Raw genomic sequence first — 13,789 nt, 5'->3', positions numbered from 1 at the left:
CACCAATTTTGTGTCAACAACGGAATAATGACGCGTCACCCGGGGAAGTTTCTGCCCCCAAATGAAAGTTCAAGTTTTTGGAAAATGGAGGGAAGGTCAACATTGCAAATTTGCCCTTTAACCCAACTTTTCCTTTTGTTTGTTCCTTTGTTTTTTTTGTTCTTTGACTGATTAGAGTTGATGAAAGTTTCATGTAATAATATTTAATGGAAAATTTGCAACATCATGTCCTGCTATTGAAATAATGCTTGATGCAGAACCTTGACAGAGTACACTGTTTTTCTGTAATAGCACATTTAGGCAATAGACCATTGTATAAGGGCTGCGTGCCAAAGTTGAAATAAATAAATAAATAAATACATGGTCTATTAATTGCTTGTGTAAAGAGTAGCAGCACATCAACTTCAGCTGGCTACATTATTACAACATTTTGAATTGGGGTGCAATCACACTCATAGCAACATTGCTAAACAAGCATTATCTCTTAACTCTTTCAAATCCAAACTCCTGATGAGTCACACAGAGACCACATACATGACACATCCACCGCACACTGCCTTTTTAACTGTCTACTTACTCACTTTTGTTGCTCTTTTGTTTTCATTTTTTGTTCTTTTTTAACTGATGCTTTTCTTTTTCTTTATTTATGATGATTATTTATTGTTTGATAATTTCTTGTTTTTGTTTACGTATGCTTTGTCCAGATTATTAATAATATTGGTTTTAATTTCTGAGGTAAAGACCCAGAATAAGCCCACTTAGGGTTTCTAAAAACATAATTTGGAATGTGATTATTAACTACTTAAAAAAGTCCTCTTGTTATAGATATTTAATAATAACTGATCCAGCTAATCACCACTGTACATCCACCCATTGTTCTAATTAAGTTAGTGATCTACACTATTGTGTTTATTTTTCAAGTAAATTATAGAAGGTCTCCAATGATGTATGTGCAGTATAGTGAAGATACAGTACTGTACATGTATAGCGAATAGACAAGCAATGGCAGGGTGACAATCACATAGTAGCTAATTAGTATTAGTATTACTATTATTTTCTTTTATAAAATTAGAATCCCACAAAGTTAGATATTTATCAATAATAAACAATAATCCCAAATTGCAATGAGCCATTCTTACTTTTATGGTGATTTCTTTAGTGGTTGGTTCTAGTTCCACCCCAGGCTGCGGCTGTGGCTGTGGTTTCATCTCAAATGGCCTCTGTAATGGTTTTGCTGGTTCCATCTGTTTGATATGGTCATCAGGCTGTACTGCCTTAACGAGCTTCTCTGGGGCAGAGAGTTCTGTGGTAGCTGGAGGAGCCTTTGGTTTAGTGACTGGAGCAGCTCCAGCAGTAGAAACCTCGGCAGAGATTGGGAGAGTCACTGGGACTGAGGCAGCTGCATTGGGAGCTCCAGGTTTGAGCTCTTCAGCTTTGGGAACCTCTGTCACTGCCTCGAACCTAGCTTGCACAGTTACAGTCTTACGGACTCTCGTTGCAACTTCAACCTTTGGCGTCTCCATTGTCTTTTGCACAGGAGCCATGCTGGGTCTGTTGGGCTCTGCTGCGGCTGTTATTGAAGGCTGGGTCTCTGTCTTGATAGGGGCTGCCTTTGCCTTTGTGGGTGTGGGTATGGTTTCGGGATCGATCTGGGGTGGGGTTGCTAGAGGCTGTGGTTCCATCTTGACAGATGCAGCCGTGCGTTCTGTTATTGTGGGTGCATGTGTAGGCTCTGGTTTTGAGGGTGGAGCTGTGGGTTCTGCCTTGATGGCAGCAGGTGTAGGCTGCAGCTTTGTGGGCACAGTTGTTGGGTCTGCCTTGGTGTGCACAGTTGTGACCTCTGCCTTGGTGGGTGCAGGTGTGACCTGTGCCTTGGTGGGTGCAGGTGTGGGCTCCACCTTGGTGGGTGCAGGTGTGACCTGTGCCTTGGTGGGTGCAGGTGTGGGCTCCACCTTGGTGGGTGCAGGTGTGACCTGTGCCTTGGTGGGTGCAGGTGTGACCTGTGCCTTGGTGGGTGCAGGTGTGGGCTCCACCTTGGTGGGTGCAGGTGTGACCTGTGCCTTGGTGGGCACAGGTGTGGGCTCTGCCTTGGTGGGCGCAGGTGTGACCTGTGCCTTGGTGGGTGCAGGTGTGACCTCTGCCTTGGTGGGTGCAGGTGTGGGCTCCACCTTGGTGGGTGCAGGTGTGACCTGTGCCTTGGTGGGCGCAGGTGTAGGCTCCACCTTGGTGGGTGCAGGTGTGACCTGTGCCTTGGTGGGTGCAGGTGTGGGCTCCACCTTGGTGGGTGCAGGTGTGACCTGTGCCTTGGTGGGTGCAGGTGTGACCTGTGCCTTGGTGGGTGCAGGTGTGACCTGTGCCTTGGTGGGTGCAGGTGTGGGCTCCACCTTGGTGGGTGCAGGTGTGAGCTCCACCTTGGTGGGTGCAGGTGTGAGCTCCACCTTGGTGGGTGCAGGTGTGACCTGTGCCTTGGTGGGTGCAGGTGTGGGCTGGGTCTCCGGTGTGGCAGGTGCGGGTGAAGGCTGGGACATTTTTCCTGAGTCTCCCAGCTGTCCCAACAAAGCCCTCTGAGTCTGGCAGTTCAGACAAAGCCATTCCTTCTGTAATCACAAAACATACAGCTAGTTAGGAAACACATTATATGAAGAAATAATATCAATCTTAAAAATGAAATGACATGTAGGTGAAATGTTTGTTTTCAGAGAAAAATACAGGCCCAAAAATTCTGCAACTCCCCCCCCCCCAGTGTATAAATCCCCCCTATGTGAAGCATGTAAGGGAGGAATCCAACCCCCCCCTCCTGACATAGAAGATATAGCAACAGCCTAATCTTATCTATTGAGGGGCAACGACGGTGTTGGATTGAATAATAGCGCACAGTTTTCTGTACTGGAGATTCTATCTACTGTAAAGGCATCATCCACTGATTATAGACAACAAAGACATAGTACAGTGCAATGCTGTCTGCTACGCAGATTCATTCCATAGCACTCAAAGTAAAATACATTTTATCCTCATCCAGACCAGCGCTATCCCTATCTGGCGATCAAAACATCCAAGCAATTCAAAAACAGGAAGATTAAACATTACAAATATTTTCTATAGAATGATGTGGTCCCAAATAACATGCTCAACGATATTAAGCTACAACTTGACAACACTCTTGAGCTAGCAAAGAGAAAATGCTTACCTTGCAAAAGAGCTAATCACATTTTACAGGCAATGCTATTAGTTTTAATACTTAATCCTCTGAAGAAACATTTCATATCACATCTAAGCTCCATTTAAGGAGGAGGGGAAAGCCTTCTAGATAAAGCAGTGTGCCTGTAGCATCTCAGCAGACCAAACCACAGCAATGCGCCTGCCTCTCTGCAGAGCGAGGGAGACGAGTTCTGATACACAAGGCAGAGGAGGAAATCGCACACATATATCCTGTTTATTAAACACCGCTAAGTTTTAATTGATAAACTATATGTGTCAGATATGAAACATTGCACACTGAAATGTTCACCTTATACACATCACAAGTAGCCTACTGTATTCTGGATGTGTCTCTGCACATGTCCACACACGCACGCACACACACACATGCGTGCGCACACACACATGCATGCACGTGCGCACATGCACGAGCGTGCACGCACACGCTCACACACACACACTCGCATACATGCACGCACACACACACACGCACGCACGCACGCACGCACGCACAAACACACACACACACACACACTCACAAGCACGCACACACACACACACACGCGCGCGCGCACGCACGCACACACACCACACACACACACACACACACACACACACACACACGCACACACACACACACACACACACACACACACACCACTTTTTTCCTTTGAGATAAGTGTGTGACATAAATGAATAATATTCCATGGGCACATGTGCTGACTAGAGATTTAGTGAGTGATGTAATCTACCCTCTGTCATACTCTGGCTTAGGCCTGCACTTACAATCCAGCTGTGCTGGAGCTCTCTGTCATCTCTGCTCCCAGAAACAAGCCTTAAATATCTATGCTGCTGTGACAAAAGACAAAACCAAAGGGAACATCCGAAAAAACAAACAAACAAAACTCCACTTGTAGTCAAAGGTGACTTACAATCTGTTTATTTCTCTCCTACTATGATTCTTTTCTCTTTTCTAAACATGAGTGAGGCAGCTGCAGCTTCATCACAGAGACATGGCGCTGACTGAGAGATTAGCACAACAAAGCATATCAGCATCAGGCCACCACAAACATCATTAAGTGAGTTGGAAGAGGTCATTCTGAAAGCAACAGATACATTTAGTGCTTTTGAGGGGGGCTGAACATAGAAATACTTTCACTCTATCCTGAGACTGTGGGCAGCAGCAACACTGCAGGACAGTAGCACAATTAGCTCCATTTCTGTAAAAGGATTTTCCACCCCTCTGCCGATCCGGGGAGAGCCGTAGACTAGCACCAGGCTTCCTCCGACACATGCGCAGTTGCCAGCCGCTTCTTTTCACCTGACAGCGGGGAGCTTCACCGGCAGGACGTAGCACAGTGGGAGGATCGCGCTATTCCCACCAGTTCCCTTTCCGCCTCGAACAGGCGGCCCGGCCTAACCAGAGGAGGCGCTAATGCAGCGACCAGGAGACATACCCCCAATCCGGCCTCCCACCCGCAGACACAGCCAATCGTGCCTCTACGGACGCACGACCGAGCCAGAGGTAACACGGGTAACGCAGGTTCGCGCCCCCCTCGTGTTGGTAGGCAGGGAATCTACCGCTACACTACTCGGACGCCCACACAAACACTTCTTGACCTGGCAGATTACACAGCCTACTGATGTGATAACCTTGCATGATTTTGTTCTCTAATTTTGTATTGTGCTTGGTTGTGTGGTTAATCTGATAATCCTCTTGTTCCTGACAATAATGAGCAGAGCCTCTGCAGCACATGGCACATGATGCTCACAATCATGTCCTCACTCATTAAAGCATCAGATTGTGTGTGATTGAAAGCAAAGCTGTTCTTCACACGGGCTGATGACGTGTTTGGACACTAAGCTATATCAGCACACGCATAACAGCTCTATCTTAACGAAGGTCAATTACTCTTCTTCTCAGTCGACTCTGCTATATGGAGGATCCAAACCCAAGAACTCCCACTCTCACACTTCACAATGAAGTTCATCTAGATAACAGTGCAACTCATTAACCAGCGCTGCCTACAGTACAGCTCAGAATCAGATAAGAGTTGATTATCAATCAAGGCTAGACTGCAAAATGGTTAGATAAAACTGCCAGTCCCAATATCCTGCATCAACACCCCCCCCCCCTCCACACACACACACACACACACACACACACATACACACACACACAGGCATCTTCATCCCTCTCCTCCTCTTCTGTCATGCTATATATAGGGTGTAATCACAGCTAACAGGAACACTGCGCTACTGCTGAGCAGCAACATCACAAGTCTTGTCATTATTGATGTAGTCAGAAACTCCAATACTTCCTGCTTTTCTGATCACCTTACTGTATGTATACAACCATGGCAGCTCACAAACACCGATGCCAAATCTACAGCTATAAAAATACATATAATGATGCCAGTAGCCTATATTGAATGAAAAGATGTTTAAAAATCTATCCTGTCTTTAATGTTGAATTATTATGCATTCATAACCATACAATACTATAATGGTAAATGGTAAATGGCCTGCATTTATATAGCGCTTTTATCCAAAGCGCTTTACAGTCAGTAGGTACATTCACCCATTCACACACCGATGGCGGCAGGCTACCACGCAGGGTGCTGGCACACCAACGGGAGCAATTTGGGGTTCAGTATCTTGCCCAAGGACACTTCGACATGCAGACTGGAGGAGCCGGGAATCGAACCACCGACCTCTTTTATCCAATGCGATTAGTGGACGACCCGCTCTACCTCCTGAGCTACAGCGCCCCTAATGATAATATTAATTTAGAAAACAAAACAACAAACAATTCCATAATATATGCCAGTGCACTAACTGGAAGTGAAAGTAAATCATTGCTGTGTAAACAAGCAGTGGTGTGTGGTGTGTGGAGAAGTGGGTATCTTACTACTATAATTACAGAGCTGTCTGTTTGTCTGTTTGTCTTTTGGTGGCTCCGATCGTCTCCAAAATTTGCCAAAACACTTGTCAGGTGTCTGGAATACATGTGGTGCAAAAAACTGAAAATACTGTAATATTTTACGTTTTTAGGCCTTCATCATCAGCATCCCTTCCCTGCTTCCCACTGATGATGTCACCGATGATGTCACTTGACTCACATCACAATTGCTTGAGTGACATCACTGATGACATCATCATTGATGACATCACTCACTGATGACAACACAATTGCTCGAGATAGCCCACCTGGGGCGTAGGCACTGAAGACATGGGAAGGACAAACCCTCCACAGCGTCCCAGGCGGGAATCAAACCCAGGACCTTCTAGCTGTGAGCGAGGCAACAGCGCTACCTCAGCACTACCACTGTGCCACCATGCCCCCGAGCTTCTTAGGAACCTACAAACAGGTCCTGACCGTTCTCTCAAGAACAGACCTCCAGGGGAAAGTGAGCCAGCAGCATGAAAGTAATTATTGGAGGTGATGAGGAGGGAATAACAGACATTGTCTATAAGGAGCTGCTGCAATCCTGTACTCATACAAACATTTCCACAACTGCAAAAGTTTATGAAACAGCAAACTTTGTGTTACAGTTCAGCAAGATAATCTTGACAAATGAAGACCACTTTTATGACTTAAAGTGTTTTCGGAAAATTGCGTTAAAAAAAATGCATTTACGCTTAAAAAATCATAAAAGTGGTCCTCTTTTGTGAAGATTATCGTGCCGAACACAAAGTTTGCTGTTTCATAAACTTTTGCATGGTGCACTGGCGCGAACAATCTACCAGGGAGAAATGGATGATGTCAACGTTCTCATCAGGTAAATTGATGGGCCAATTCCCCCCGCAAAAATCCCCATTCTCATGAAATACTGTGCACTTCTTTTCTTTTATTACAGCAACAGTCTGTTGAAGGAAGGTGCAATCTGCTGGCAATATCATGGCAAAAACCTCTATGAGAATGAGAAATAATAAGTACAGTATCTACATCACTCTCTCTCACTCTCTCACCTTCTCTCTATGCTCTAATTAGCATCAGCAAACATATTTCACTTGCTAATAATATTAGCAAGTGAAATATGTTTGCATAATATTATATTATTATAATACAACTGCAAAAAAAACATCTTGGTCAACAAAAAGACCCAATGCCATCACATTGGTGTAGAGCCCCACAGTCTCAGCCTCACAGCATCAGAGCCACAGCGTCTGGAAAGCCGCCATCAGAGTCCCTTTGTCTAATGAAATCTGCTTTATATGAGTAAAGAGCACGAGGCCTAAGCAGAGAGCTGTGGGAGAGGCTGCTCAACATGATTAGCCCGCCAGCTGCATGGATTAGCAGACAGTCAGGAAGTTGTGCTGCTCACACAGAGGGATGCTGCGTAAGGCTGAAGTTGTGCTGCTCACACAGAGGGATGCTGCGTAAAGCTGAAGTTGTGCTGCTCAGTGCTCACACAGAGGGATGCTGCGTAAGGCTGAAGTTGTGCTGCTCACACAGAGGGATGCTGCGTAAGGCTGAAGTTGTGCTGCTCACACAGAGGGATGCTGCGTGAGGCTGAAGTTGTGCTGCTCACACAGAGGGATGCTGTGTAAGGCTGAAGTTGTGCTGCTCACACAGAGGGATGCTGCGTGAGGCTGAAGTTGTGCTGCTCACACAGAGGGATGCTGCGTGAGGCTGAAGTTGTGCTGCTCACACAGAGGGATGCTGCGTGAGGCTGAAGTTGTGCTGCTCACACAGAGGGATGCTGCGTGAGGCTGAAGTTGTGCTGCTCACACAGAGGGATGCTGCGTGAGGCTGAAGTTGTGCTGCTCACACAGAGGGATGCTGCGTGAGGCTGAAGTTGTGCTGCTCACACAGAGATATGCTGCGTAAGGCTGAAGTTGTGCTGCTCACACAGAGGGATGCTGCGTGAGGCTGAAGTTGTGCTGCTCACACAGAGGGATGCTGCGTGAGGCTGAAGTTGTGCTGCTCACCCAGAGGCATGCTGCATAAGGCTGGATATTATTATCACTGATTTGCAGCACAGAGACACAGCAAAAGATTCAACCAAACAACACCTGGGGGAAGAGAGCCCATTCACATCAGGCCATCAAACACCTTACATCAATGCTGTTTGGCAAGTTTTCAGCAGTGCATCAATGGCTAAACGACAGGTGGAATCAATCTTGTTGAGCCATACATACCATCAGCATCAGTGCCACATACTGTATGTATACGGTACTACAGGTACAGTATGCTGTTCAACAAAGAAGGCATTGTAATAAAATGGGAACTTCGAGTGCCCAAAAACATCCATCACATGGCTCTTAATGGAATGGTCCTCCTGCCCTGTCAAGCTCGCTCACATCTCCACACTAATGAAGACGTGCCAGTGCTTTGTGCTGCATTATTTGTAGAGAAGCCCCTCCTTGTTGCAAGACATCAGTCACTGCAGCGTCCCAGTGGTCTGGAAAAAGTTACAATTTATAACATGAACGCTGGTTTGATGGGGGTTGGCCTTTGGGGCCGTAGACTATATCAGTATTTCAAGAGGCTCTGTCTTCAGAGCTTTGCTTCTGTTGATGCTGGAGCTGGTAAGTTTCTTATTGATTTCCTGGCAGACGCCTTTGGCAACAGCTGTGGCTGGCTAATATACTTGGCTTTCAGCAGCCCCCACAGAGCAGATCTGCTCATAAATCAAGGCCTCTGATAATAGAGAATGTTGACCCACTAATCTGTAATAAGCAGAGTGTTTCATTCTATAGACAGGGAACTGCACCCCCTGCTCGCTCCAATCTTACAAATGGCAGATCAGCAAACTTTCCCTTTGTGGGCAGGATGCATAAGGGAGAGGGGATTGGGCGAGGAGAGTAGAGGGGGAGTGGAGTGGGCGTGGCATAAATGGAAATCTATGGTGCTAGGAAAAGCCACACACTATAGGAGGTGCACTACAGGGCAGATCTCATAGGGGGAGATCCTATTCCCTCTCCTCCGGCAGACAGCCAAGCCAAGCATCGAAATAGCAACTGGAATCACTTTCCCCTTCTCCAGGGACGGTTGCAGCCTGAGGGATAAGTGTCATAACCCTTCGAATGTCCCCAAACGTGAAACATCATCCGTGCTAAAAATAGCAGGGTATTACGCTAATCTGTACTGAGATTGAACTGAGGACGTCCGCAATAAATAAACATAATAGGATGGTTTCGTCTGTCACTATTTTTTAAAATCCTCTTCCAACGCAGCATCAGGACCAGAGCATCGTCAATATCAGCTCATCTAGCCCCATACCAGTGCCTACTCGAGGCTGGGAAATAAGAGCAGGGATGCAGTTGTACATGTTCTCGCCACAGAGTAGACTATTTTTAACAGCGTGGGTAGGTGCACCAGGGGGGTATCTCCTCTCCTTATCACGGTGCCAACAGGGCTAGCCTCCAGCAGAGTACATCTCTGCCTTTACACAGGCCCAGCCTTGGAGGGGAATATGGAGGAGTCTAGGACGCGTGTTTATTTCTGGGACTGTGGGTCGGAGACTATGCACCGTGTGATGAATCAATCTCTCATGGAAGCTGCGTGAAACATTTGTCAATTGCTTTAAAAATGTCAAGTGCCTTTTTAGAAGGTAAGCAGCAATATAGATTTCTTGGCAAGCTGACAGGCGGGCATATAGCACACCTGTATTGTATCTCATAAATAAGCTGATCTTTCGAGACAAAATGTGACAACGCGAAAGTTTCCAATCAAATCAAGAGAACTGCTGAATCATTTGTACTGGACCAAGACAAGAATAACAAATGAACTCCAAACGCGAGATATAGCCAGCAATTTTTTTGAAAGAGTTGGCTTATGACCATTTTACCACGCAGGAACTGTCATTCATACTGCTTTGTCACACAGCTTTGGCTGGCGAAGCACAAAGCATGTGTGTCCTAGATATCAGACAGCAGTCACTCCCTGGCTTTTGATAACATCAGCTGGAGCAGAACAGGAGAAGAGAGAGGAGAGAGAGGGGGGGATAGACTTGCTGCAGGCACTCACTCCCCCTCTTCTCTCCAGGACAACAACAAGTATGGCAGCTCAGCGCATCCATTGTGTGTGTGTTAAGGCTGGGCCAAGCCATTCCTGCTTGCCGCAGCTTTTAAGAGGCGTGAATCTATGTTGTACACAGCAGCAATCATTCATGCGTGTCCCTTCCCCCCATACAACCACCACCCTGTAGCCTCTGTGCTCTTCACCAAAGACGTGAGGAGTGTCAGTTACATAAGAGCCACAGCACTTTCTGCATTATTTCTCCATAATGATGTGCCAGTTGGACTGAGCCCTGTGCTAAATCTGTTTATGGGGGGGAAATGAATACAGAAAAAAAGATCTGATGGCAATAGGCCTTTTTCACAGCAGCCATTTTGTGTCTAAAATGCAGGAAGTAGCACAGGTGCATCAAAACATGAATTAGGGTTTCCAACTTCCAGTCCATTTAGGTGTTCTAGTGCTGGAGCCCTAATTAGAGAATTGGTTGCACCTGTGTTTACCCTGCCTTTTAGACACGAAATGGCGACCGTGAAAAAGGTCCATTGCTCAGTCCCTGCGGTGATGCCGATTACGGTTGTTTGCTGAGACTCAAGGTTGAGGGACATGTAAGGAACAGACTTGTTGTTCTGCACTATTACAAAAGGATGTCATCTGTCATATACAGCTGTAACATTGATAATGTTTCACATTCAATGTGGCAGAGTTTTTGTCCTGTTTGTGTATATACAGTAATATAAGCGCCGCGGTCTCACAAAGACGACCATATTCAAAAGCCTCCAGTAATATGACTAATGCTGTGGACTGACAAGCATTCTATATTGTTACCCCGTTGCTACCCACGCTGGATGCTATGAACACTTACAGTTCAGTGTTGCAATACTGTATGTTTTTGTTTGATTGACCATGACCATGAATGAAGCCATGCATGTTTTAACCTAATCAATGATCAATAATCAGTCAAAGAGGATGATCCCTGACAAAATAAGCCTATTAATTGGGGGTTAAATCATTTGCCAGCAAAAAAACAAAAACAAAAAACGCTTCAGACCGAAGGGAAATGGGTGCTGTACATCCAAAACAATAGGGTGTTAGGACAGAGGATGTTAGGACAGAAGGTGTTAGGACAGAGGGTGTTAGGACAGAAGGTGTTAGGACAGAGGGTGTTAGGACAGAGGGTGTTAGGACAGAGGGTGTTAGGACAGAAGGTGTTAGGACAGAGGGTGTTAGGACAGAGGGTGTTAGGACAGAAGGTGTTAGGGCAGAGGGTGTTAGGACAGAGGGTGTTAGGACAGAAGGTGTTAGGACAGAAGGTGTTAGGACAGAAGGTGTTAGGACAGAGGGTGTTAGGACAGAAGGTGTTAGTACAGAGGGTGTTAGGACAGAGGGTGTTAGGACAGAAGGTGTTAGGACAGAGGGTGTTAGGACAGAGGGTGTTAGGACAGAAGGTGTTAGGACAGAGGGTGTTAGGACAGAAGGTGTTAGGACAGAGGGTGTTAGGACAGAGGGTGTTAGGACAGAGGGTGTTAGGACAGAAGGTGTTAGGGCAGAGGGTGTTAGGACAGAAGGTGTTAGGACAGAGGATGTTAGGACAGAAGGTGTTAGGACAGAGGGTGTTAGGACAGAAGGTGTTAGGACAGAAGGTGTTAGTACAGAAGGTGTTAGGACAGAAGGAGTTAGGACAGAGGATGTTAGGACAGAGGGTGTTAGGACAGAGGGTGTTAGGACAGAGGGTGTTAGGACAGAAGGTGTTAGGACAGAGGATGTTAGGACAGAGGGTGTTAGGACAGAGGGTGTTAGGACAGAGGGTGTTAGGACAGAGGGTGTTAGGACAGAAGGTGTTAGGACAGAAGGTGTTAGTACAGAAGGTGTTAGGACAGAAGGTGTTAGGACAGAGGGTGTTAGGACAGAAGGTGTTAGGACAGAAGGTGTTAGTACAGAAGGTGTTAGGACAGAAGGTGTTAGGACAGAGGATGTTAGGACAGAGGGTGTTAGGACAGAGGGTGTTAGGACAGAGGGTGTTAGGACAGAGGATGTTGGGACAGGGAAGTAGTACTAATCAGCTAATCTAAAAATGTCAAATGGTAAGGGTAGCCTTGCATCAATTAATTGCTCCTGTGGGGTAAGTCAGGAAACAGGCACACATGCCTAGCAGCGCTGCGAGCCACATAAAAACAAGGGGAAACTGTTGCTATGCATGAAGCCAGTGATCTGTGAGAGAGCAGATGGCCTGAAAGGAAATGTCTGCTGCTATAATGTACTGTACTGTCTTGGGCGGGACTTAATCCGCCTCACCTCTGCTTATTGGCATAATCACAGCACTCTGCCATCTCCTATATCCTCACGGGGCCGGAGAGGCCCTGCTCTGCCACAGCAGCACATCCCATCTCCCTAATGATGTTGCACAACTCTCAATCACTTAAACAGAGACAGAGCCAAAGTGAACGTGACTTCCTGCCTCACCATGATGCGCACCAGTGTCTGGAAAACATATGAATGGTGGTGAGCTGTTATCCCATTTGAATTGTGCCATGAGGTCCACAGGTACATTTTGTCAATTTAAAAGATAACTATGCATGTCAAGAAAGCCACAGTTTGTCCTGAAACTGAAACGTAACGTGACGTTTGGTATGAAACCGCTCAATCGACTGCATCTGTCGTGTCGCACAATATACGTCACACCAACAACAACATGGCCTGGCGGGAGAGACGTCACTTATGCGACTGGTTGTGCGTAGTCTTTCTGATTTATAACTTATATAGCTTCACCAGAAACTGCGACTTTCTTGCCTTGCAAAGTGATCTTTTACATTGACAAAAATGATATGTGTGCCCCCCCGTGGCACAATTCAAACAGGATCCAAAAAAAAGTAACATCTCTCTCCGTTCACCACCATCCATTTTCTTTCTTCAGAAACTGGTGCGCATGGTAAGGCAGGAAGTGACGCCTCTATATTCCAGTGCTGCCAGTCTGCCGAGGCACACGTCTCATGACTCATGAGCCATTATGTAACCTCACATTCACTCAGGCCACTCCATTGAAGAGGATAACAGCTATAACAGTCCAACACCACACACAGCCTGTGTATGTTTGTTCAATGAGTCGCTTCAGAGTAGATCGACAATTCTAAAAGATTACATTGATCAGTGCAGAGACGTACACACCTTCATCTATGATGCCATTGCTATATCAGACTTGTAGCTAATCCATGATATTTATGAAAAAAAATCAACTCTACTTCAGCTACTGTTACTGTACCTTTCAATACAAAATGAGGGACATCGCACCCTTGACATTGCAAATCCTCCATGAGATACAAGGACTTTGAAAGAGATTTCACAAACCAGAGACACAAATTGCACCCAGGATTACTCCACATCAGCGAGCGCCCTACGAGGGAACCACCTTGTTAAACGTGGGTGGATTCTCACTCTGTAAATATGGGACGGTTAGGGGAGACAACCTTCCACTGACCTCCATCATCAAAGCTCATTATAACAAATAACACTCTGTCCATGAAAATGATATTCATAATTAATTGTTTTACTTACTACTGAAGTATGTGGCATGGGATTAAATCCACAAAGCTCGCAGACAGTGTTCTTGCATTCAGTGCAGGTGTTGTA

At 46.0% G+C, this 13,789-nt stretch overlaps 1 protein-coding gene across 1 annotated transcript in view; it reads right to left on the bottom strand.

Moving 5' to 3' along the window:
• pclob (piccolo presynaptic cytomatrix protein b) overlaps positions 1-13,789 on the bottom strand; it is a gene marked incomplete at both ends in the record, with an annotated part of 76,433 nt that overhangs the window by 35,663 nt on the left and 26,981 nt on the right. The window contains one exon of the mRNA XM_083654707.1: positions 1,140-2,597. Within this exon, the coding sequence (XP_083510833.1) occupies positions 1,140-2,597 (1,458 nt within the window). The remainder of the gene's footprint in view (positions 1-1,139; positions 2,598-13,789) is intronic.

The sequence above is a fragment of the Poromitra crassiceps genome (assembly GCF_964638095.1).
Source record: "Poromitra crassiceps genome assembly, chromosome: 18".
Taxonomy (NCBI): domain Eukaryota; kingdom Metazoa; phylum Chordata; class Actinopteri; order Beryciformes; family Melamphaidae; genus Poromitra; species Poromitra crassiceps.
Note: the sequence above shows the minus strand (reverse complement) of the source record. Positions and strands in the feature narration are given on the sequence as shown.